Source organism: Palaemon carinicauda, chromosome 19 (genome assembly GCF_036898095.1).
Source record: "Palaemon carinicauda isolate YSFRI2023 chromosome 19, ASM3689809v2, whole genome shotgun sequence".
NCBI lineage: Eukaryota > Metazoa > Arthropoda > Malacostraca > Decapoda > Palaemonidae > Palaemon > Palaemon carinicauda.
Window position 1 is genome coordinate 27,054,034 of NC_090743.1, and position 25,777 is coordinate 27,079,810.

General features: G+C 40.7%; 1 protein-coding gene across 46 annotated transcripts in view; it reads left to right on the plus strand.

Annotated features, from left to right (window-relative positions):
* Nucleotides 1-25,777, plus strand: part of slo (calcium-activated potassium channel slo) — a 608,128-nt gene that overhangs the window by 448,253 nt on the left and 134,098 nt on the right. For 23 of the 46 annotated variants that reach the window (XM_068393381.1, XM_068393340.1, XM_068393346.1 and 20 more), the window contains one exon: nucleotides 6,183-6,288. In XM_068393381.1, coding sequence (XP_068249482.1) covers nucleotides 6,183-6,288 — 106 coding nt within the window. Of the gene's footprint in view, nucleotides 1-6,182; nucleotides 6,289-8,198; nucleotides 8,305-9,260; nucleotides 9,367-25,777 lie in introns of all 46 variants that reach the window. The other 23 variants (XM_068393342.1, XM_068393364.1, XM_068393384.1 and 20 more) reach the window with 2 other exon arrangements.

Genomic DNA, 25,777 nt, shown 5'->3' on the forward strand with positions numbered 1-25,777 from the left:
AGAACGATCTCTTTCAGCTCCCACTATCAAGGGTTACAGAAGCATGTTGGCATCAGTCTTCCGTCACAGAGGCTTAGATCTTTTCAACAATAAAGATCTACAGGACCTCCTTAAGTCTTTTGAGACCACGAAGGAGCGTCGTTTGGTTACACCTGGTTGGAATTTAGACGTGGTTCTAAGATTCCTTATGTCAGACAGGTTCGAACCACTTCAATCAGCCTCCCTGAAAGATCTCACCTTTAAGACTCTTTTTCCTGATATGCTTAACCACAGCTAAAAGAGTCAGTGAGATTCATGCCTTCAGCAAGAACATCGGATTCTCATCCGAAACGGCTACATGTTCTACAACTTGGTTTTCTAGCCAAACACGAGCTGCCTTCTCGGCCTTGACCAATATCGTTCGATATTCCAAACTTATCGTATGGTTGGAAATGAACTAGAAAGAGTATTATGTCCTGTAAGAGCTCTTAAGTTCTATTTTAAAAACCTTTACGAGGCCCGTCTGAAGCTTTATGGTGTTCAGTTAAGAATCCATCTTTGCCTATGTCAGAGAATTCTTTATCCTATTTTATCAGATTGTTAATACGAGAAGCTCATTCCCTTCTGAATGAGGAAGACCAAGCTGGGCTGAAGGTAAGGACACACGAAGTTAGAGCTGTCACAACTTCCGTGGCCTTTAAACAAAATAGATCTCTGCAAAGTATATTCGACGCAACCTATTGGAAAAGCAAATCAGTGTTCGCGTCTTTTATCTTAAGAATGTCCAGTCTCTTTACGAGAACTGCTACACTCTGGGACCATTCGTAGCAACGAGTGCAGTAGTGGTGAGGGCTCCACCACTACAATTCCCTAATTCCAGAACCTTTTTAATCTTTCTCTTGAAATATTTTTGGGTTGTCCGGAAGGCTAAGAAGCCTTTCGCATCCTACTTGATTTGGCGGGTGGTCAAAATCATTTCTTGAGAAGCGCCTAGATTAGAGGTTTTGATGAGGACCTTTAGTATGGGTTGCAACCCTTCATACTTCAGCTCCTAGGAGTCGCTCAGCATCCTATGAGGATCGCGAGGCTCAGTAAGGAAGACGTACTTAAAAAGGCAGAGTAATTGTTCAAGTCGTCTTCCTTACCAGGTACTTATTTATTTTATGCTTGTTATTTTGAATAACTGCTAAAATGAAATACGGAATACTTAGCTCATAATAATGTCAACATGTAATGCTGGTCTCTACCCACCCCCCTGGGTGTGAATCAGCTATATGATCATCGGGTAAGTTTAATATTGAAAAATGTTATTTTCCTTAGTAAAATAAATTTTTGAATATACTTACCCGATGATCATAAATTAAAGGACCCACCCTTCCTCCCCAATAGAGACCCAGTGGACAGAGGAGAAAATTGGTTCTTTGTTGACATCGAGTACTTGAGTACCTACTTGACAGATGGCGCTGTTGATGTACACCCCCACCTGTATAGCGATCGCTGGCGTATCCCGACCGTAGGTTTTTTCTGTCGGGCAACAGAGTTGCAGCTATATGATCATCGGGTAAGTATATTCAAAAATTTATTTTACTAAGGAAAATAACATTTTTTTTAAATTAATGTTTTACATATCTTGTATTTTTTCATTCTGTATTTTTTCGTGAGTGTTTGGATTTTCTATTGAAAATATATAAGGCTTTGGCCAGTTTTGTATTGGCAGGGAAAGAAGTACCTTAGTATTTATACTTGGACAGATATCTGGGTATTAGAACTTACTGGTTACCATTTACCCTTTGCCATTTTGTTGATGATATGATTTCTAGGAAAGTATTCTGGTCTTCTGTAGCTTTCTGTATCATACGTGCCTTTTCTCATAGGGCTCAAGTTACATTTCTTTCCTGTCTCAGCCTTTTGTCATTCGGTTCAGACTTGGTGGGGGCCTTTGTATCGGCCCATCCCTTTGACGAAGGAATTAACTAAATGGAAGACAACCTGTGAATAGTGGATTTCACGCGCCTTTGCTTTATACACGACACCCAGAAGGTGCTCGCGCGAGGGTTGTAACCTCAGCATTCCATGCTTTTATCTTTCTCTGGTATAATTGGAAGGTTTTATCAGAAAAGATATACAAGAAGGACTTCTTTTCACCGGGCGCCACAGGTCGACCCAGAAATATATATATATATATATATATATATATATATATATATATATATATATATATATATATATATATATATATATATATATATATATATATATATATATATATATTATATAAATATATATATATATATGTATGTATGTATGTATGTATGTATGTATGTATGTATGTATGTCATCAGGACTTAATTTTTCCTTCTTCGTTCTACAGTAAATTGTTTGAAACAACTATACATAATCACTCTATGTTATTTATAGCCTACATCTTCCATTCATAAGATACTGGGCTGCATCTTCTTTTGGCTGTTATTTAGAAATGTGAGAGCTGTTGGTCCTAACTCAGATCTTTCTGCTGTGTTATCATGAACAGCTTATTCTTCTTTGACTGATTTGTTTCTTCCTGGATAAACCTTCTCCAACCAGCAGTGGGTTATTTCTTATCCTAGACTTCTAACAAACCAGTATCCTCAAGTGGCTTTCTGATAACTAACTTTAGATTTTCTCTGTATTTAATTAATTTCCCACCAAGTTCATACATGTTTAGATATGCAGGTTTTTTCATGAATACAGACCATTGCCTAATACTATGTTATGATCCCTCATCACTTCCCTAAAATATGTAGAGATGCATTAATTTGAGAGTAAAGTTTCACAGTGAGGAAGATGGTTCAAAAGTGGACGTCATACCCCACTCTAGGGACACCTCCCAACTTCCACCTGGAAGTGTAAACTTTCCCTCTTGATAAATTTTGGAGTCTGAAGTTTTATTAAGAATACAGTATGTAAGTAATGGGCTCAGATAAGCTGTGGTTTGTATCCTTTGTTTCACGTTAAAAGGGAACTTAGTTACTGAAAATGAGTATTGTTTAATTTTTATCAAAAGAGCAGATTCTCTTAGGGCAAAATTATTTATACAAAATATTAATCAGTATAAGAAAAGTAAATATAGTCATGAAAGTTTTTTATATTGTGCTCAGAAACATAATTTTATATCAAGTACAGGTATGTTACCGAAAAAGAAAATTGACTTATGCAGATCCTTGCGTAGGCTTTTCTTATACTGTATATGCAATGACAATATTGCTGAAAATTTTTCAAAGAGTAACGAAAGTTCATCATATAGGTTCATGGGAAATCTTGCCCTGGAATAACTTTTGTTTATCACTGCAATACAGTATGTAGATTTATCATGTAGCTTCCATTTAATGCTAAAGCTTAAGCTAACGACTATGTCTTGAGCGCTAATTTTCCATGTACAGTAGGTCTAAGAAAAATCTTGATTGGTAGTTTTCCATAAATAAATGTTGTTTACCAACTCAGATTCATTATAAAGACCAAAGGAAATTTTGCTTGATAGTATTTTGCTAATTATTTGGGAAACTTTGGTGTCATCTTTTTCCTGAGAGTTTAACAAAGCTGTAGTAGATTACAAATAGTCATTCTTTTGACCGAGATATCACTTTTTATCAAATTTCATTTCTCCTATTTGCGTTTGCTCACTCATCATTATAATGTCTAGTTAAGCTTACTTCTATCAGGAAGCTATATTATTATTATTATTATTATTATTATTATTATTATTATTATTATTATTATTATTATTATTACTAGCTAAGCTGTAACATTTGTGCCTATCTTCTGCCATAAACTCTAGAGCCAATTGAGTACAGATCAGTGATGTAGGGTATATTGATAAAGATTAGTATGATATTTTGTGTACACTGTCACCCCTCAACTTATAACAAGTATAAGCTTACTTTCAAACATAATTTAGAAAATTAGCATAGAAATTCATACTTCCTTAATATAGAGTACAGTATAAATTGTAGGCCTTAGTTTGGTAGTCTTTTTCACTCTGTCGGATTTGAGATGGAAAGCCCAAGTTTCTGCAGTTATAATGACACGTTGAGCACTAGATGTTAGTGATCTTCATTTAATGTGGGAAAGCAAAACATTTTTATGTCATCTAGTCACTCAGGTAGTAGACAAGATCAGACACTGCCTCTTCTCATTTGTTCCCTTCTTGACCTAATATTCTTCCATCCTGTGATGTTTTCATTGCAGTTTTTTTTATATTAATGGGTTGCAGATTAAATCAAAATTTGTCAGAAGCATTCATCCCACTCCTCAGCAACAATAAAGTCGGCTTGTTTACCTTGAAATTACATTAGCTAGCAGGCTCATTTTTTTTTTAAATAAACAAAGAATCTCAGTTGCTCAAAATTGTATCCCTTCCAGTCATGTATACTATTTCAGTAATTCCTTGTCTTATCTTTCAAAAGTTGAAACTTTGTCATGAAGAGAAACTTGTCTGTTCAAATGTATCCCAAGAGGACATCTTTTATTACTATGAATCTCTCATGATGATGGGGGGGGGGGGGCGCTTAGGCCTCATGTTGATGTGGCTCTAGTCCATAGTTGTTGTGCATTCTCTTAAACTGCAGAAACCAAAAGCTTTGATCTTGTAGTTGCTCTGGTATTTCATTCATGGGGCTAATTTGTTAAGTTTAGAACAGTTTTTTTCCATGGGCTCAAATAGGGATTACAGTATGTGAATCATGTTATTTCGGCCAAAAATCCTGTCATGGAAATAGGATTTGTTATATTACTGGTTTAGTTCTTTATCAGTTAACAAAGTGATATCCATGATGGATGTTGTAAGTATAACAGCTACCGTATCATTAACTATCGCGGAAGATAGTCTGAGTATGCGTCATGTCGTCTTTGTTACATGAAAATGTCTCCCAAGTTTTGTTGAAAGAGATATACTGTGTTGCATGACAGATTGTCTTAGGAAATTATCTTTTGTAACAATCTTTGTTTAATGCTGTGAATGTGAAAATTACAGTACAGTAGTGACCAAGAACTGATAGAGGCTGTGATACTTGTAAGGAATTGTACTTATTACTGTTTAACCTTATTACAGTAGATTTTAAATTTTGGGATTGTGGTTCATTATTCACTTACTAAAAAAAATTACAGTAGTTGATGTCTGTGCAGTACAGTAGTTAAAGCTGTTCATAGTTGTACAGTGTAATCTACATTTATTCATATGTATTCTAATTCCTTAATGTAAGATATTTTAAAAACATCTTATTTAGATTTAAAATGTTTTATTTTTTGTTTTTAAATACACGACACTTACGCATCACATTAGTAGCAACGGTAGATAACTTAGAAAGTATAGAGATGTTCTAAATAGTGTCACAACACAGGCACCTAAGTGCATAAATATGCATGGTCTATTCAATGTCACAACTACTACACTTGGGGGCTGAATAACTTTTGCCTGTTTGTTCCCAAAACTACACACTTAAAATGTTTTATACCGTAGTCTCTCTAGTCAGTCCAACATACCTATTGTGTAGTATTCTTTCCTCATAAGGACAATAATGTTTTTGCCAGGGAATAACACAGTACTCTTTATTTAAGAAAAAATAGATATCAACCTCTTTTAGGGAAAACATATTACTTCACTTTATAAGAAATTGTTCTTTTAAGTTATGGGTGCTGATATTGTTAAAATTTTACCTCTTACTAGATTCAGGAAGTTCTGTTCTTTTCAGAAGGGTGAAACTAATAATAGATATTATAATCTTTAATCTCCTTCCCTAATGCTGTTTTTTTGTAATTATAAGTATAATATTGAGAAGAATGAAATTTTTATCAAATCCATTTTAGAAAGCATTTATCAGGGATTATGTTTTTGAAAGACCACAAGAAAAAACGGGATTACTAGCCTAGGTTTGCTTTAGAAACTCTTAACTTGTTTGATTTTCCAGGTCTCTAGATGGTGTATTCCAGATGGCAGTTTTTGATAAAAAGATATCCTTATGTCTAAATCATGTTCTTATTTCAGGTACTTAGACATATTTAACATCGGGCTCTCTATTTATATTAGCGTGAAAATGCTTTTACTCTAGACCCCTGAATTAGTAGTAGTCTTAGACGGTTGGTCCTGAAGGCGTTTTTATGTAGTCCACCTTCCGAAATTTCCCCCTGTCATTTCAGCCGTTCAGTCGTTTAATAAACAACTTTTGCAGGAACGAGCCTGATCTGGAATTTGAGGGATTGTTGAAGCGAAATTCCACATGCGTTGAGTTCTTTCAAGGAACAATGTTTAACTCTGTAGACTTAGAACGTGTGAAGGTATTGAACAATTTTCCTATATATATTATATATACTCCATTTTTTATTTCCTTCACTCTACCCTGCCCATTCTACCAGTCTGATGCTGCTTTTTTAAGTACGGTATTGCTCTGATTTATTTATGTTTTGTTTGTTTTGTTCAATTTTGTTATTATATTTTAAACATTTTTTCCTGCATGTCATTTTATTTTTCATTTGTTTATTCTTCTTGGACTGATTCAGAGGTAGTAAAGGCCTTTGTTTTCCTCTTAGCTAGCTTGAGTCAGGTTTTAACTGCACCTCTTAATTTGTCTGCGACCAGATCTCTATCTTTCTGATTTTTATTATAATTCTTATCATTCTCTTTCTTCTCCGGTCACATGAACGAGGCCACAGTATCTCTTGTCGCATTGGAATGAAACAAACAAAAAAGGCGTGTTTAGGAAAGGTTGAATGTTTATAGACTAACACCTTTAATTATGGCTGGAGTGTATATGCCTGTATCAGCATATGAATGCCCAGCCAAACTTAGACTTGCAACAAAAATACTTCTCCCACCTTTGTTTATAGATTGAGAGGCTTTGTGCCTCATCCCAGTTAGGAAGTCCCCCCAAAGCTTTTACCCATTGAGATGGTATGTACTAATCAACACATATAGTGGTGACTCTATATGGATTCCATCCCTTTATTCTCATCCTCTCCCTTTGCAAGAGTCTGAACACTCCACCTTGCTTAAGCTTTGCCCCACAATGACTATGGCTTAGGACCCATACGACAAAAGTGATCCAACTCTCCTCTTGTGCACATGAGCTGTCTGTTGATCTTTATTGGAGAACAGATGCATCAACAACTCCCCTACAAATATTGAGGATGGTAAATTTTTCACAACAGCCCCATGTGGAAAATTGACCCAGAAAGACCTAAGATACAAAGCCCACAGTTTCCTGTTTAACCCATTGTTTTGTCCTGACACACAGTTACACTGATCATTCATTAACCATTCAAATGTTAACAGATAACAGACATCCAAAAACAAATGATAGAAAAAAATCTTTAAGGGGAGATTCACTAAGAAGTTGTACTAACTTGAAGGAAATATTCATGTAGCTGTAGATCTACTTTTTAATATGATATAAAAGCCTTATATATATTTTTATATGTGTGTTATATTCACCAGATGCTACATAAAGAAGTTCCTAATGTCATATGTTGGAATTTAAAGAAATTTTCTGAAAAGTCCTAGGATGAAGTATAAAGATATTTTTGTGCCATATAGTGTCTTATACGTTTTAATTTCTTGTACTTGAAGTTTAAACACCTTTTTCCATGTTTGCTGTGGAATGGTAAGGGTTTTATTTGTCCTCTTGTAAGTAGCTCTGATATTAACGATAATAAGGCGGTATTCAGCACAGTATTTATTTCTCAGTAGGAGGTATTTTATTTAATTCTTACCTTTTTTGTTTTTATATCGTGGAGTTTTGGGGTACAGTTTAGATCAGGTTATTCAGGTTTAGAGAAGGCAGTCATGCACGCATGTCTACTGTGTTTAACCCCTATGTTTAGTGCTAAACTGATTTAGACTATAAGTGGCTTTCAAGAAGAGTTTCAAGAGTAGGTCTGCGTATGAGTGAGTAGGATAGGAAGGGACAAAACACAAAAATTATTATGATTCTTAAGTACAGTACAGTACATTACTAACAGCCTGTGCTGTCAGTGTCATTTTTGTCTCCCCAGCAGCTGATCCCATTCATTCCTTTTTCTCCCTACAAAACTTCTTTTTTCAAATCCCAGTAAACAGCGCTGCTTAGGCATTTTTATCTTCGTACTTGGTGTTATTCCTTTAAAAAGGAAATTGGTATTTGGGAGTTCAGCATTAATATTCATCCCCTGGGATTTTGGGAGTTCAGTCTTTTGACCCTTATTTTGAACAGAAAAGAACCGGACCTGGAATTGGAAGGGCTTTTGAAGAGGCACTCAACCACAGTAAGCTTCTATCAGGGGAGCATAATGAGTGCAGTGGACTTGGCCCGCGTGAAGGTAAATGTTGCCCCCCTCCCTCGTGTAGCCTGAGAACCAGCCGAGCGGGAGCTGGTGACTGTGTCTACCTGTGTAACATATATATACTATATATATAGTCCATTTACTACTACTACTATCAGAGATAAATACTACTCACTATACTAACATAGAAAACTACAGTCTTATCAATTTATTGTTGAACATATCATTTACATAAGGTTGCAGCATCTTCATTCACCTATTTGCCTTGTCCGTATGTGATATTTGAGGGTAGTTAGGTAGTAGGATGTAGGCAAATGTAGCTGAATGATGTGCTAAACCTTCCCAGGTCATATACATAAAGAAAGGAAAATGAAAAGAATTGCTCATGAGGCATCATAATATTTTGTTTGCTATGTTTTGACATAATATTATAATGCCTGCGGCACAGCAATTTGTGATGGTCCTGGAACCCATTAACACTTGCCACAAATGTCTTTCCTATCCCTTCCAGTATAGTCCCTGGGACTTGCATGATACATATATTGACCCTTAGCTGGGGTAGTGAGGCACCCATGGCTGTCAGTTGGGAGGCCCCCATCCCCATATTTTCTCCAATGTCACTTAGCACTTTTTGCACCTACTACTATTAACTTACTGCATGCTGCACTGGCACTAGCCCTTGAAACTGCAAGATTTCAGGAGGTCAGTGGTAGGGCAGCCCTAAAGGCAGCATTTGCTAGGTGAATGATAAGTACCTCGAACCATAACGCTATTAAGTCTTTTTCCCTTTGCTTGTTCACTAGTTTCCTTGGTCATGTTCCAAGAGCATTCTCCAGGGGGTGGTGGACTCCCAGCTTGACTTGCAAGTGTTCATGGCCTACCGTGGTGTGCCTTCTTCCTTCTTTTCTCATTTTATTTTGAATTTTTTGATTTTTGACTTGTGTTTGTATATACTTTTTTGCATATTATTTTGTTTACACTTTTGTATGCAGAAAGCCGCCGGATCTGGAGCTAGAAGGATTATTTAAGCGACACTTCACTACTGTAGAGTTCTTCCAGGGATCCATAATGAGTCCCATAGACCTACAACGTGTTAAGGTGAGTTAATGTGTAGAAAAGGGGTGTGGTCAGGGAGCTGCCACCACTCACTTGTGTCCACCACTTCTGCACAGCCACCACCAAGCCTAGGCATCATCCATGAACGTACACCACATTTACTCTACTCCTTTTTTCTGTTACTGTCCTTCTCATCCTTAGGGATGGTCTGTGTTCTCTCATGATGGATATAACAGTATATTTCATCATCTATATGCAGTCTCTTCTTGTTTATTTCATTGCTAATTAGAATGAATAAGATTAGAAGCATTAAAATATATTTTATAAAACTGTATGAACTAAACATGTGACACTCTCTGTACTGTAGATGCTTACATCACACATTACACCACAGTAGGAATGTTTTTCATTAGTCACCATGAGTTTTTGTCAGTAAATGACAAAACCACACTGAAGATTATTTAGTGAATGACACACATAGTAGAACTGTTATCAACATTGTTCATTGTTGGACATTTTAAGTAGATCAAGTTAACATTGTTTAGAATCAAACACACTCATCAAAGTAGTAAAAACTCCTTGTTATGAAGCAGACCTATCATGTTTTGTGATAGGCACATTGCTATCTTTGGCACACATGGATATTATGAAATGATTGTTGTAAGGTTAGTGCAACATGTAGGTTTGATAAAAAACAAAAACCATTAAGGTAATGATTAAATTTTTTATAAATTTCAAGGCTGATAAAGATAGTTATTGAAGTACTGTACATTATATCCATAGGTCTTGTTCTCAAGCAGATATCTGAAAAAATATGATGTTTTGTAACACCTTATTAAAAGTACAGTATGATAAAATCATGTCCTCTTGCTGATTAAACTCAGTTTATGGTAGATTTAAGTTTTAGTACAGACATTTATGCAGTGAATTGAATATATTCTTACTTGTTTTCTTTATTAATGTTTCTCCCTCTTCTATTTACAATGTCCTGTTATGTATTTATCTTATAAACATACACGACATACATAGGTATGTATATACACGCAAGGTATACTTATTTAACACTAGACAGTGTGTGTCTAAATAAATGTGTTCACATAAACTACAACCCACAAACCTCATACTTTTACTTATGAATTCATGCCGTTTTGGACAGATAAGTTGAATGAAGAGTAACTGTTGAAAATATATGAAGTGGTGGTTAGATTATTAGCAAGACCTCACTAGGGAAAACCTTGGTATTGTTAAAGGTAAGGTAAAGGTGTTTGGTATCAGTTCTGGGATCATCCAAAGAGATACATACCAGAACGTTAGTCAGTCAATCCCAACCCCTTACTGTGGTGCTGAGGTTTGCCCTACCTCAGCCTTATCCTCCCAAGTAAACAGCTTAAACACACAGTCCTGTGCGGGAATCAATTTTCTGTCATGAGAATGCTCGGCGCTAGTCATCACTCTTGAGAAAAATATATTGGATATTTGTTCCGTAACCGAAATACAAACCACGCTATTTACAAAGGGGTTATTACTTTTAGCGTAGCTGAAATGGCGAGCCATTAGAATTTAACGAGGGTGTATTACCCCCGCGCTAGTTAGCGGGGGGGTAGGGGAGTGGTAGCTAGCTACCCCTCCTCCCCCTCACACACAGGTGAATACTCACTTTCACTTTTGGCTCGGACTGTGACAGACGTCTCTGTCTTGGTCCTCGCTTGGCAGCCATTGTCTGTTTTGTCTTTACTTAATCGCTTACTTTTCTTTTACTCAATATATATGTAAACATGTTTTCATGTTTGTATATATATTTGAGTATAGAAATAAGTAAGTTTCCTTTTCAGATGTGTGTGTGTAGTGTACGATATCTACGTGGAGGCCTCGGCAGTTAGGCCACCACGGCCTAATTTTATGGGTTGCGATCGAGTTTGACTTCGGTCTTTCTCTCTCTCTCTCTCTCTTGAGGTCGTTCACCCTTTTACTATGTTTTACTACGCCCTTGTAGCTTCCTTCCCGTGTGGGTGGGGTTGCTACGCCGTACATTTTGTCTCAATTAGTTTATGAATCTAATTGTAGTTGTTAATTTTTCAGCTTGTAGAACGATTCCTTTCGGGGTTTTCGTTTTTTCTTTAGTGTTCATTCATTTTTAAATTACATAATTACATAGTTACATAATTATAATTGTTATAATTCTGTTTTGGTTACAGCTCTCCTTCCGCGAGTGTAAGTGGTTGTGAGAGCACGTGCCTGTTGTGTAATTCTTGTTCCTTTTCCTCGGGATTCCTCTTCGGAGCCTTCCCGGGGGAATGAATGTGTACTAATATTATTTGTTTTATTTTTTTACAGTTACCGATCTCGTTCGTTTCTGTAATATAGCAACGGTGTGAGCTGTCTGGTTGAGTCCTGGGGATTCGGCTGTTGCTGCCTCCCCCCTTGTATTGTCGTCAGGGGCGTGTCTCCTACTGGTAGTACTCCCGTGTCGACGGACAGCTCTCCAGTTCATTTTAGAACAGTCAGGAGGCTTGCCTCCTTGGGCGGATAACTTTCCTTCTGAGGGAAGTTTTTTTCCTGTCCAGGCTTGAGCTTTTCCTCTTTTGGGGGGTTCTTCTCTTGCCTTTTTTTCGTGCGACTATGCTCTTGGTGCTGAGCGGTCGCACCTGCAGTTTCGCTCAAGGGGCTGGGCAACTGCAGGAGCTCCTCTTCGGAGGATTGCCCCTTTTAGGTCACTGGCTGACCAGTCTCTTCCACGAAGTGTTTCTCTTTCGTTCGCGAGAGAGTACACTCATAGAGACTCCTCTTCGGAGGTTTCTTCTGTTGCTGTTGCTGTTGGCCTCCCTCGCCGTAAGGCCCTCCGTCCGCCTCGTCGTAAGGGCCTCTCATCTCCCTATAAGGGTGCTTGAGGCGCCTTTTTGAATCTCCGTTTGCAGCCTACAACTTCTTTTTCTCGATCTTCCGTCTTGGTGCAGATGGACAGCAGTCTAATCTCGTCTTCCGACGGGCAACGGTCTTCCCGACGGAAAACGGTCTTCCCGACGGACAGCGGTCTTCCGACGGACATCAGTCTCCCGGCGGACAACGATCCCTTCGGGGCAAAGGGTTGCCCCCACGGGGGTTCTTCCCTTGCGTGTCAGGGTTTCCCTGCGCGCCCTTCTGTTCGTCAGCGCTCTCCTGTTCGTCAGCGCTTTCAAGATGATCTTCCCTGCGGTTCCTGTTACGTGCCCTGTGCGCCCACGTTCGCCCTCGCGATCTAGAACTTCGGTTCAGGTCGGGGTCAAGGACTCTTCTTCTTTGCGCAGGCTTCCACGCGTAGCCTTCTGCTCGTCAGCGATCATCAGCTCGTCAGCGATCATCAGCTCGTCAGCGATCATCAGCTCGCCAGCGATCGTCAGCTCGTCAGCGATCATCAGCTCGCCAGCGATCTCCGGATCGCCCACGTGTGTTACAGCTGGCACGCCAACGTTCTCCAACACTTCTGAAGGAACATGGTTCGCCAGCTACTAGCTCAACTGCGGATGCTGATCGCCATCGCGCGACCCTCAACTGCAGATGCTGATCGCCATCGCGCGACCCTCAACTGCGGATGCTGATCGCCATCGCGCGACCCTCAACTGCGGATGCTGATCGCCATCGCGCGACCCTCAACTGCGGATGCTGATCGCCATCGCGCGACCCTCAACTGCGGATGCTGATCGCCATCGCGCGACCCTCAACTGCGGATGCTGATCGCCATCGCGCGACCCTCAACTGCGAATGCTGATCGCCATCGCGCGACCCTCAACTGCGCGCCATCGCACAACCCTGAACGATTGCCCGCTTACGCATGCTGCTCCTCATCGCACAACCCTGAACGATCGCCCTCTTGCGGATGCTGATCACCATCGCACCCTTTCACGCGATCATTCACCTGCGCATGCTGCTCGCCATCGCACAACCCTGAACGATTGCCCGCTTACGCATGCTGCTCCTCATCGCACCACCCTGAACGATCGCCCTCTTGCGGATGCTGATCACCATCGCACCCTTTCACGCGATCATTCACCTGCGCATGCTGCTCGCCATCGCACAACCCTGCACGATTGCCCGCTTACGCATGCTGCTCCTCATCGCACAACCCTGAACGCTCGCCCTCTTGCGGATGCTGATCACCATCGCACCCTATCACGCGATCATTCACCTACACATGCTGCTCGCCATCGCTTACCGCCAGCGATCTTCTTCACCTACGCGGCAGCACGATCCCTCGCCGTCACGCCCATTTCGCCTGCGCGCCCGCGCGATCGCTCGCCTGCGCGCCCGCGCGATCGCTCGCCACCGCGATCGCTCGCCTGCGCGCCCGCGCGATCGCTCGCCTGCGCGCCCGCGCGATCGCTCGCCTGCGCGCCCTCGCGACCGCTCGCCTGCGCGCCCGCGCGACCACTCGCCTGTGCGCCCGCGCGACCATTCGCCTTTGCGCGACCGTTCGCCCTCGCGCGACCGTTCGCCCTCGCGCGACCGTTCGCCCTCGCGCGACCATAGTTCGCGGCGAATTCCACAGCCGGTGGTAGCAGCAGGGACGCGTGCTCCTAGGCGGCACTCGGGATCACCTCCATCCAAGCACAGGTTGGTAGTGCAGGACGAAGACAGGTCAGTACAGCATTCTTCCCACCTTCTTTTCAGGCAGGAACCGTCGTGTCCTCTCCAAAGGATCGCCCGATCCCTTTCACCTTAGCGAGGATTTCGGACTCTGTGTCCTTGGAGCAGCAGACATGGTTTGATCCGCTGGCACGGGCGTTAATGAGGTTTATGAAACCAGAACTCACCGGCCAGGGTAACAAACCAGCGGCTGTCTCTCCTACGCTGAAGAGAAAGAGAGGAGTGGACTTCGTGGTGACTTCCCCCAGGGCGAAGTTGGTTCCCAAGAGGTCGGTCTCGAGGGTCCCCTCTCCTGCACGAGTACTCTCTCCTTCTCCCGCCCTGGAAGGATTTTTGGCGGGGGGGCTTTCCGTTGAAGATTTCTCCATCGGACAAGGGGTGACTGCTTACCTCTTCCTCTGGGAGCTTACCAGGTTCTTTCCCTCCTCGGTTACGGCCCGAGGTTTGGTTCAAGGAAGCTACAGGAAGATCAAGGGTACTTTCCTCCTCTCGAGCTCAGGCACCTTGGCCTTTCGTCGTTAAGTATCTACTTGCGGACAAGCTCGATGTTGTACCATCTGGACGCACTGACTGAAGGCTTCCTTCGGGTGTCTCATCTGTGGAGGTCAATGACCTCAGACACCCTTCCATCCTTGAGAAGAGTTTTGTCTTTGCCCAAGGACAGAGACTTAAACATCTGCTGTGCGGAGTAAATCGACTTCCGGTTTCACTCCTCCAAGGCGCTTTCTTCCAGACTCTGCAGGGCTCCAGCTCCCTTTTCTTTCAACCACGTCGGCCTAAGTTATCGGCTACGACAACTGGGACAAGGTGTCCAATTGCAGTTTCCTCCTGTCAGGAACAGATGGCACGGGAGACTCCCCCGGGGGGGCATAGTCCTAAAAGGAGTTCACGAACTCTAGGATTGCAGGTTTTTTCGCTGGGAGGATGCTTAAGGTTACTCATCCGAATGACAGCTTCCCGATGCCCATTCCCGCACAATCTCTGTGAGTAGCCAAGGATATCGCGCCTGCCGTCTCTGTCAGCGAATTCAGTGTCTCTGAACCTCTATGCCATAGCATCAGCAGAGTTGCCCGGTTGGGCAGAATGATCCATACCTTAGGCGAAGGTCTTCCTTAGGATCATCGACGGCTTCACCCCTGGCCCCCTCAGTCGATCCTTTCTTGTAAGGAAGGATCTGAGAGGGGATGTCCATAGTCGACCTCTCAGCCCTGATCAAGTTTGTCGAACAAACTTCGGCCAGCGTAGACCAGCAGAATCGATCAGACTGGTAACGAGGCGACAGGACTCCTTTAACCCTGGATCGGAAGGACGGGTACTTTCAGTTTCCATTCCATCCATCTTCCAGGGTGTTCGTCGAATTCAGCCTAAACTGCAAGTATTCCTGCTTATGATGCAGTGTGGCTATCCCGCCGTGGCATAGCAGGTTTGTTTCCCCAGAGAACTCTCCCTGCCTTCCTCTTGGCCGCTCAGGTGCAGACTTCCGCCTCCTCTGCTGTTTGGAGGGCTGGTCAACTCCGGTAGGCTCGGGTTTCGACCTTCTTCAGCGCCGGGAAAAGCTTCCGAATGCTGACCATGAGTGTGGGCTCATGGTATTTTGCTTGGAGCCTTCTCTTCCTCTGCCTCAACATCTGGAGTATCTGGCCATGATATTGAGTCAACCGCCTTACCACGTTGGAAACCCCGCTTCTCGTCCGTCCAGCGAGGTTAAGCAACGTCGGTACTTGGATGGGTGACCACCTGGGGACGCCAGATTCTGTTACCACATCCTCCGAGCCTTCCTTTCTGTTCACCGTGGCAAGACTGAGGAGAGTCGCAGTACCTGTTCTCAGTCAAGCAGAGTTTTCAGCCCTACCTTGGAACGTTTCCTAGTTCTTCTTTCCTCATTGACCCGTTTATAGTCCGAACGGTCGCCTCAGGATAAGTTCCATGTGGGGCGATCCAAGTTCCGGTGGCTTCAGGCAATGTTTAACCGGACTCCCTGGCCCTATGGGACCAGCGGAACTATTAAACCTGCAATGGGTGTTGACCTATGGAGCCTCTTGATGGTAGTGGATATTCTCGTCCTTTCCCCACATTCTTGATGCGGTTCTCGGACTCGTCAAAGGAAAGGGGGGGGGGCATGTTCCGGTCCAGGCCTATGGTCAAGACCTGAAGGATACCTCTCCATCATTCAGGCAGGCTTAAGGGCCTTAGTCTGGCCCCTCTTCAGATCCTACCGCTCCTGCCAAGTCGCCCCGTTGCGTGTCGACTTCATGCTAACCAGCAGGGGACGCATTTTCACACCTTCACATCTTGCAGTAGAGATATCGGGATGATTGAGATTCTCTCAATTCCACCATCGGCTCTCTCATTCCAGGCAGGGGAATGTGTCTCTCAGACTATCCGAGCAGAGCCTCATAGAGAGAGTGTACCTAGGGGTCTTTGACCTTGGGTAACCAGCAAGTGCTGGTCTGGGGGACCTGATCGCGACAGCTTGGAACCTCAAGCTTCCGCTAGTTTTCCCCCCAGTCTCAGACCCCGAGACTCTGGCAAGATGCATTCCAGTGATGGTGGGACAACTTCGACGCCTGCGTCTTCCCTCCTTTTTGTCTGCGGACAATGGGTCTCAACAAAACCAGGTTGTCTGTCAACCTTTCAATGGGAGAGCTCCACTGGGACTATGTGCAGAACGGTTTCTGGACCCTCTGCTTCCCCTGACGGAACTCCCGGGAGAGCTTCTCCCACGGCGCAGACTACTCAAGCAACCACACTGCGACATCTCTCCCGAACCGGGGCGTCGCTTCGGCTTCATGCCTGGAGACACTACGCTTCCTCCTCTAGAAGAGACAACCCGCTACAGTCGCGGTACGGAGGTCGCGTCATCTGCGATAGTCATCCACAGGGGTCTCCCAGGCAAAGTGAAGAGTCTAAGGTGGTTGGTGCCGTGGGAGATATACCTCTTCCCGTGAGGCCTCTTCTCCAGCAATAACGGTCTTATTGCCTTTCGGCGGGAGGAAACTCCTTTCTGCTCTTGGCAATGAAGCCTGTCGCTCAGCCTTTCCCTGACCTTCAGGCTTAAAGGAATAACTTTTTCCTGCCCGCTGGATCTATCCTCGCTCATGCGAAGCTACGATCGTCCCTGCCCTAGTCGGAGGAAGACCTCCAACTTGGAGCATGGCTCGGACTTTTAGTCCTTTAAGAGATCTTCTCAAGACCCTTTTACGACAGGCCTCGGATTGTATTCCGCCCTGGGTCTTCTGCTCACTCTGGCCACGGCCAGTGTGTAAGCAATCTTCTTGGTCTCTTACTACTCCCCCCCTTTCTAAGGAAGAGGGGAAGGCAACATTCAGGCTCGCTCCTGAGTTGTTGGCTAGACTCAGAATCTGAGGGTCCCGACCCTTCGGTCCGATTCATTCAAGATTTTGAGTCTCCATTCTGTGTCTGATGTCCCAAGACCTTCTCTTTCTTGCCAGTACAGGAATCGAGAGGTTAGCGCTGGGAACAGCTGCAGTTTGGCCTCAGTTGCAGCCGATTTGGGAACACAAGGAGGACATGGGGGGAGAGTCACCAGTATACCTCTTCAGCCCGGACTCAAGGACATTCATCTCGACCTGTCTTCAGACCCTCCCCCGTCACGTTGCCCTACAGCACGATGTTAAATACATCGCAACGTCCCTCGCCTTCGAGTAATTCTACTCTGTGACGCAGGTGCTACAAGCTGGAGTCTGGAAGCGTCTGATGACCTTCGCAGCCCGCTTCCTGCAGGGCGTGACCCACAGGAGTCTCGATACGTTTTCTATCGCTCTGTGGTGGCTACACAACAGCTGGTCTAACCTCAGGCTCCTTTTTGGACAGGTAGCAGAAGGTTGAGGGCATTGTTATCAGGTTTTAGTCTGCATGAACGAAAGAAGTATGTCTGGCCCTTACTTCTTTCTTCATCATCCCCTCTACGGGGAAGCAGCATCCTGGTCTCTGCATAGCTGACCTCGAACCTCTGCAGGTAAACCATGCTTCCTTGTGTTCCGAGTATTGAGTCAATACTGTCGCGTCCCCCATACCCTGACGAGGTGGTATTGGGAACGTCTTAACCCAGAGTTCCTTCTGGAACTCCAGGTCAACTGCCTAAGACGGGTCACACTTCTTCCTTCACACACAAGCTTACGTAGGCCACATGGTTCCTTGCGGTGCAAGGAACTTGTGAGGTGCAGGGACTCCTTTTCTCGAGTGCGACTCACTCGGATTCTGAGTCCCCGGGTAAAGCCAAAGCCAGTATGGCTGGGGACTTTCCACCCTTCCTAAGGGATAAGTCACCCTTTGTAAATAGCGTGGTTTGTATTTCGGTTACGGAACAAATGACAAATTCGAAGATAATTTGTATTTTTCCTAACCATACAAACCTTAGCTATTTACACATATTTGCCCGCCAGCCCTGTCCCCCAAGACAAGTCCTACCTCTAAGTGAAAGTGAGTATTCACCTGTGTGTGAGGGGGAGGAGGGGTAGCTAGCTACCACTCCCCTACCCCCCCGCTAACTAGCGCGGGGGTAATACACCCTCGTTAAATTCTAATGGCTCGCCATTTCAGCTACGCTAAAAGTAATAACCCCTTTGTAAATAGCTAAGGTTTGTATGGTTAGGAAAAATACAAATTATCTTCGAATTTGTCATTTTTTTGTGGATATCAAGATGTAACCCATTTCACTGTATTAATGGTATCTCAAAAGGATATTTTTTATTTCATGTTTTCCTTTACCTGTTTACATTCTTTTGTGATTTTAGGAGCCATTGAATTGCTGCTGTCCCATTATATATCTCATACCACAGGCGACAAACTTCATATTCTACCAACATTAGCCACATTTTATGATCTATCATCCTTAGGTATTAAATCTTTGGTGTACTTGGGTTCTTGCTTCAGGTAGGGAGGTGTTTCACTAGCTTCTTCCTTCATCACCACCTCATATTTTCTTTACCTTAAGGACAACAAGTGCAAAGCATATCCTAGCATAATGACAGGTGGAAAGTATGAGGGTCAGTTGGATTTTTCATGACTAGATATTGGGGTTTAGTAAAAGTAAAAAGGTTTGTAACTTGTTTTAGTTTGAAGTTTTGTTTATATTACATGAATACATGTCCCTCACTTTTACTTGGATTTCCCTTCCCTCATCTTTTTTTTTTTTTTTGTGAAAGGTACTCGTCTGAGTTCATAAATTCAATTAGTAAGGAATCTGGACAAGTAAATTAGGTTACCCATTCAAAGAGATGTCATGCAATATATAACCACCACATTATTGTTTTTAGCAATTATCTGAGTTTTTATCTACCCTAATAGGTATTTTGAACATGGGTAAAAGTAAGAGATTTGTATCATTAAACAAAATGTTAACATTTTCTTCAGTTTTATCATTGTACAGAATTTTTACTTTTTGCTACTCAGAAAACCCTTAAGATCTGTAAAAATAAAATTTTGAAAAGTGATAGCCCCATACTCAAGCTTCCATGAACTGTCATTAAAACATATATTTGCATTCATTGATGGTCACTCATCCAAATATTGACCATAATTAGTGTCGCTCAACTCTCGATTGAAAAACAAGCCATGTAGTGATCATGTTACTGTTAGTCATTGTAGTAGTCACCCACCCAAGTATTGTACATGTGCAGTACTGACTAAAATTAACATTGTTGAACCTTGAGGAAAATACTAGATGGACACACGCATACCCTATATGTATATACATACATACAGTACATATACCATGGCACTTCCCCCAATTTTGGGGGGTAGCCGACATCAACAAAGAAACAAAAACAAAAAGGGGACCTCTACTCTCTACGTTCCTCCCAGCCTAACAAGGGACTCAACCGAGTTCAGCTGGTACTGCTACATGGAATCGTGGAATTCTATCTCATAACCATCTTTTCATTTTCTCCTGGACTATTTTCTTGATGGGGTTTGATATGGGATATCTTTTCTCCCTTCTCCTCTATTCTGCGCTTTTCTTGTTCAAAGGGTCCTTCTTTTGTCCCTTTTTTCCATGATCCTTATTTACTGCCCTCCCTTCAGGTCTTTGTTTGGTTACTTCCATAAATACTGGTTTCCTGTTCAATTTTTTCTCATCCTTTTCTCATCACGTCCAAATCGGGCTTTTATTTCACACAATCTGTTTAATCAAACCTTTGGGATAAGCGTCCATTGCTTTTTCACTTACGCCCTACTCTTTTTCTCAAATTTTCACTTCCCATTTTGCCTTGGATTGTTATAAACAAAAGGATGTTCTTGGCATGAAAAAATCATGCGTCAGTAGTATCATCATTATTGTATATTAATTATGGCAAATTCTCACAGATACCTTTTATCCTCAAGATTAAGCTCTTGCTCTATGACTTTATGCTTTAAGACATGATTATACTATAGTATAGGTTTCCCATTCTTTATACACTTGGCTTAATTATGTACACTCTTAGGAATTGGTGTATAATATTTTGTTTTTCAGATTTAATTCCTAAAAACTACTGAATTTTATTACTGTACTACAGATAGGTTAAAATATTCTGCTTGCCAGAATAGATTTGCATATGCAGTATATTTATATAAATTTTAGTGTCATATTTACACTATATACTGTACAAATCCCATTTTATGCTACATTTCATCATTTATAGAAGGCAGGTTAAGCTATCCATTCCTAAATGTGGGGTGGCATCTTTGGTATATTGAAAAGTATAGTTAAACTGGATCCATTTTTAGCAATGAGACCACTTATTTATATTTTTTCTTATCTTGAACTACTGTATACTCTTTCTAAATACCCGTATATCCAAACATATGTGGTGGTGGTATTGAGAACTAGAGTTCTCCTGGATGGTTGTTTAGGTTAAGTCTTTCGAGGCTTGGGAAGTGAGTGTACAGAGTGTGAGGGTGGCAGCAACCCTACTGTTGACAGGGTCGCAGCTATCTGCTTATTATTGTCTTCTTGTAGGCAGCACCAGTGGGGACATATTCATGGTGGATTGAATAACCTATGCCACTTAATTTCTGTGAATATTAGGTTCAGCACTATTCTGATGAAAGATAATAGATATGGTCATTCAATACTCTTTATACACTAATTCATGAATGTCCTCTCGTTTTTTTTATGTTCACATCATTAATTCACCAGTATATAAATTGATTTAATATGGAATTTGTAAACTGAATAACTTTTTAACCAAATTCATGTATAACTAATTTTAGGTAACATTTTTATAAACATTATTAGTATTTGATATAGGATTCAGATTCACAATACAGTTGAACTATACTTATCTACACAAATTAAAAACAAATTTAAATAACATATATTAAAACATTTATTTCTGATATAAAATTAATTCTCCTTGATTGTTTTGTCCTCGCTGGTGTGAAGATGATTGAAGTAGATTCCATTCATGTCTTAGATTGTCAAAATTGGTTTTGTTCTTCTTGCGGTCACTAATCCCCCAACTGCCATCGCCTACCCAAAAGAGAAAGACTCAACAAGGTCCAGTGACACATTATCACAGTTTTCTGGATACTTGCATAATGCATCTGGAAATTAAGCTTTTCATCATCCCCTGGAATACACTGTTCATTGCCTATACTTCCATATCCTTTGGCAAGATTTTCCCGAGACAATGAGAAATTCCTCCTAATGGCATTTCAAATGTTGTTTTATGTAATTTAGTTTTTACTTTATTTTAGATATACTGCATTTTCTTTTGAAGGCAACAAACACAAAGAATTATAAATCATTGTTAGAGCAGGTGTTTTGGGAGTTTTGTTACATACTAAACGACATTTCATCCTTTAAAAGAAACAATAAGGGAAAATAAGCTAGAAAAGTAATGAAGTTATTTTGAAAAATATCCCATAGGTTTCTTAGCAGTTTATCCTTCATCTTGACAAAACTTTAAGGATAATGGTACTGGTATTGAAATTGTCACTGTGCATAGGTTATCATAAAATGTACAAGGTGTAAACTGAAACATTGGATATTCTCGCAAGTTAAATTTTTTAGGTAGTGCAAGTCATTTTTAATTTTTCTGTGAGTTGATATTCCGTTTATCACATCTGCTTTCTGTTCAGATAATTGTTTCTATTCAGGTGAACAGATACACTATGTCTGTCACAAGTGGAGGTCAAATCATTTGACAACACTTTGCCTTTTGGAGATTGGCCCTGCGCAATGTTCCTTTGGCTACAAGGTTCATTGTTTTCTGCTTTTACTTTTAACAATGTTTTTTGTCTCTTCTCACATAGGAGTCCAGATTCAGTACCTTATACTTTGCAAAATTTTTACCCCACAGAAGAAATAAAGAATCTTTGGGCCATCCTTGTCGATCTAAAAATAACTCTGCAATCTAGTTAGATTATTAGCAATAATTATTTAAGATAGGTATGGACTTTCCAGTCCAAATCTATCAGTTCCCTTGATTTTAAATCCATGATAAATTTTAATTTTATTATTCGAGGATAATTCTACAATCTATTGAAAATTATTATTATTATTATTATTATTACTGTATTATTATTATTATTATTATTATTATTATTATTATTATTATTATTAATTATGATATAAAGTGCATGGATGCAGCATAACTAATAACACTGAAGTACGCCTACTCATCGGGCTGCAATCCCACACACTCAAATATGCACTCACTTTGATCACACTGCTGTCTACTATAGGTGTCCAAATAATTTTTTGCTCTGTAAGTGGTGAAAGTTAGAAAGAATTTGGACAGCAATATTAAGAGACTAAAGTTAGGTGAAAAGTGCACATCAGAAAGATATTAATTTATAGGATAAGGAGACCCTGCACAGCACCTTGTATGCTATTTACATGGCTCCATCACTAGGTTCTCTATAGTTTTTACTCCCTACAACGATTTTGAACTAGTGATATGCCCTGTTTTGCAGGAGAGTAATGGATGTTATTTTTCTTTGTGTTTATACAAAATTATGCATGAAAGGGAAGATTAGTCTTTTATATTCTAAGTAACTTATTTAATTTTGCTATTTGTTCATTAGGAGGAAAATTTTCAAGGCTTACAGCTTGTTTTATGATTTTGTTTAACTAAAGCTATATTATTTTTACTAATTTACATATCCTGTACATACACACTTTGAAAGACTAAATTTTTTACAGTTCTCCTCATTTATGGAATAGAATTTTAATATTCTTTTTTGCGCATTCAACATTTAAAATGGTTTAATAGGTTTTACCATATATTATGTAAAGATATATGTTTTTTATTTGATCACTGTATCAGTAATTTCACTCATTTTTATGAATCTCACCTGAAGTTCATATGGCTTCCTTCACGAAGTTGGTTAGATAATTATGGACATCTACCCTAAAAAGAAAAATAGATACCACATTCTTTCATTGTAAGTCTTGCCTCTCTAGTGAAGTATTGAGTTTACATGGGGTTGGATATGCCAAGAAGAATACATTAGGATGCTACAAAAGCCTCGGCCATTTCAGTCATTTCATCTTGGTTTGTGTGATAGCTGTGTAGCAAGTACCTGCGAATCCAGATAGTATTTTATTTTGATGAAGGGGTTATTTAGGTGTAAACTAATATTGGATGTCTTTTTCCAGTTTTGCTGTAGATTTCTGTGTTAATTGTTTAAGGAATTCATTTATGGATAATAAAAATTTGCATTTGCCTTTTTTCACATGACAAGGTCAGCTTTGTGATTTTGACAATTGTTGTGCTGAGTGTGGTAGCTTACTAGTCCCTCTTTTTGAGCAAAATGACTCAAAATGTAAAAGAAAAGCATCTTTTAGTTTAGGGGAAACTCCAGAGAAGACTAGAGCGAGGATAATGATGATATTGCTACTCAGGCTATTACTAAGCTCTCAGGGATTGGTAGTAATGAGCTTTGTAAGATTTTTACTAAATTTGCTATGTTTATGTAGTCTGGGAAGGCTAGCGTGCCTTTGGGCATAGGCGTTGATACCGTACTAGCCTAATCTGCTGTGTTTCAAACTGTAGTGTAGCTCATAAGGTTTTGTTTAATTGGTTTTATTGTATCAGTTAGTAAGGGTTCTGATGGGTCACAACATATTATAGAGTTGATAGCCTTATCACGAGCCTCACTCTCTCAAATGACTCTACACTCTTCTATCACAAAGCCACCAATTTTCCGTGATCCTGTCAGCTATAAACAACCATCAGATTCCAAAATTTAAGACCAGGCTGATAGTTTGGATCTTAATTTCCATCCGCCCACTGAAGTACCCACACATGAGCAACCCCTTTTTACCATTATTCATAATGTGGTGTATCTTATGGTTCCTATGAAAACTGGTACAAAAATTTTTGATAAATCTTCAAAAGTTTATACTGAAGCTTGAAAACATTTATGTCATGTTTCGAATGGAAATGGAATACTGCCTAGTTTAGGTTTGGCGACTAGCACATCTCAAATTTTCCCTTGGGGTTAGTACCTTCACGACCAAAATTAGTCCTTTGCTTAGCACAGGCTACCTCCAGTAGTAAAGAAAAAGCAAATCCTGAATTATCAATTTTGGATGCTTCATCAGAACAAGGCCCAAAAAGTAAGGCTGAGTTTGACATGGAAGAAAGTAATTCATATGATATATCACTATTTCAGCTATTACAAAAGCCAATTGCTGAAATGAATCTAAATATGTTAATTCAGGTAAGCATTGATGATGCTTATTCTAGTATATTGTTTAATGCTGCTACTATTACTGCTACTGCTCGTACTCTGAAGTTTTCTTTTATTTTCACTAGCAAAGGGAATAATTTAATGTCTCGTGTGGGAGTCAGCTAATACCTCTAGAAAACATCTCGATCATAAGTATTCATTTATTTATAAAACAAAACAGTTACTTAACCTTATTCCAGATCACACTATTTTGCTCAAATTTCTGGTGAATTTGAACAAAAGGAAGTTTTAAAATTACAGTGTTTTTGAATTGGTTAACTCTAGAGATGTTTATGAGTAATAGCATAGGGAGTTTAGTTGAAATTCTCTCTTGCCAATTTGCTAGTAGTGGTTATTTCAACTCTTATCCAAGAAAAAGCTACTATCCATATTTACTAATTTTGTTGCTAAGCATAGGAAACAACCGAGTTCCTCTGTGGTTGGGATGGTTTATGATGTGCAGAAGCCCTCAATTTACTTCTCTATTTAATCCCATATTGGATCAGAATAGGATTGATGGTGTTGTAGAGCAGGTGGCCACTAGAGCTGAAAGTGACATAAGATCTTATCTCATGAAGGCCTGATTTTTCTCTCTAATGTTCTGTCCCTCCTTTTTCTCAAGACCATTATTTTCATAACAGTGATAGACCTTCGGGATTTCAGATTAATACAAGGCACGATAAAAGTACCAACATGACTCGTCAATCTTATAGAACTCGGTGAAGGTCCTGGTTGGGGGAAGGCTTTCCTAATTTTATAAAGTTTAGGAAATCCTTTACCCAAGCCATAGGTTCTATTGATGAATAAGACAGATATCAAATTCTTTTGTTCTCCAACCCTTCTCTGTCAAAGAAACCGCTTCCAATCCCCCAGGGTTTTACAACAGGTTGTTCCTAGTGCCCAAGGCATTGGGATAATCAGTTGTAGAGTTTTCAAAAAAGGTTTTGATGGAAATTTCCATAGTCATGGGGACAGTACGTAATGTCCAAAGGGTATTGAACATGTTTTGAATTGAAGACTAAAATGGTTGCGGCAGCAATCTTTTGTAGTATCACCACATACCACATACTGCCAGATAAACTCAGTACTCCACTTGAGGGGCAAAATTATTACATTGAAAGAAAATAGGAAATATTTAGATTTTTAGGGT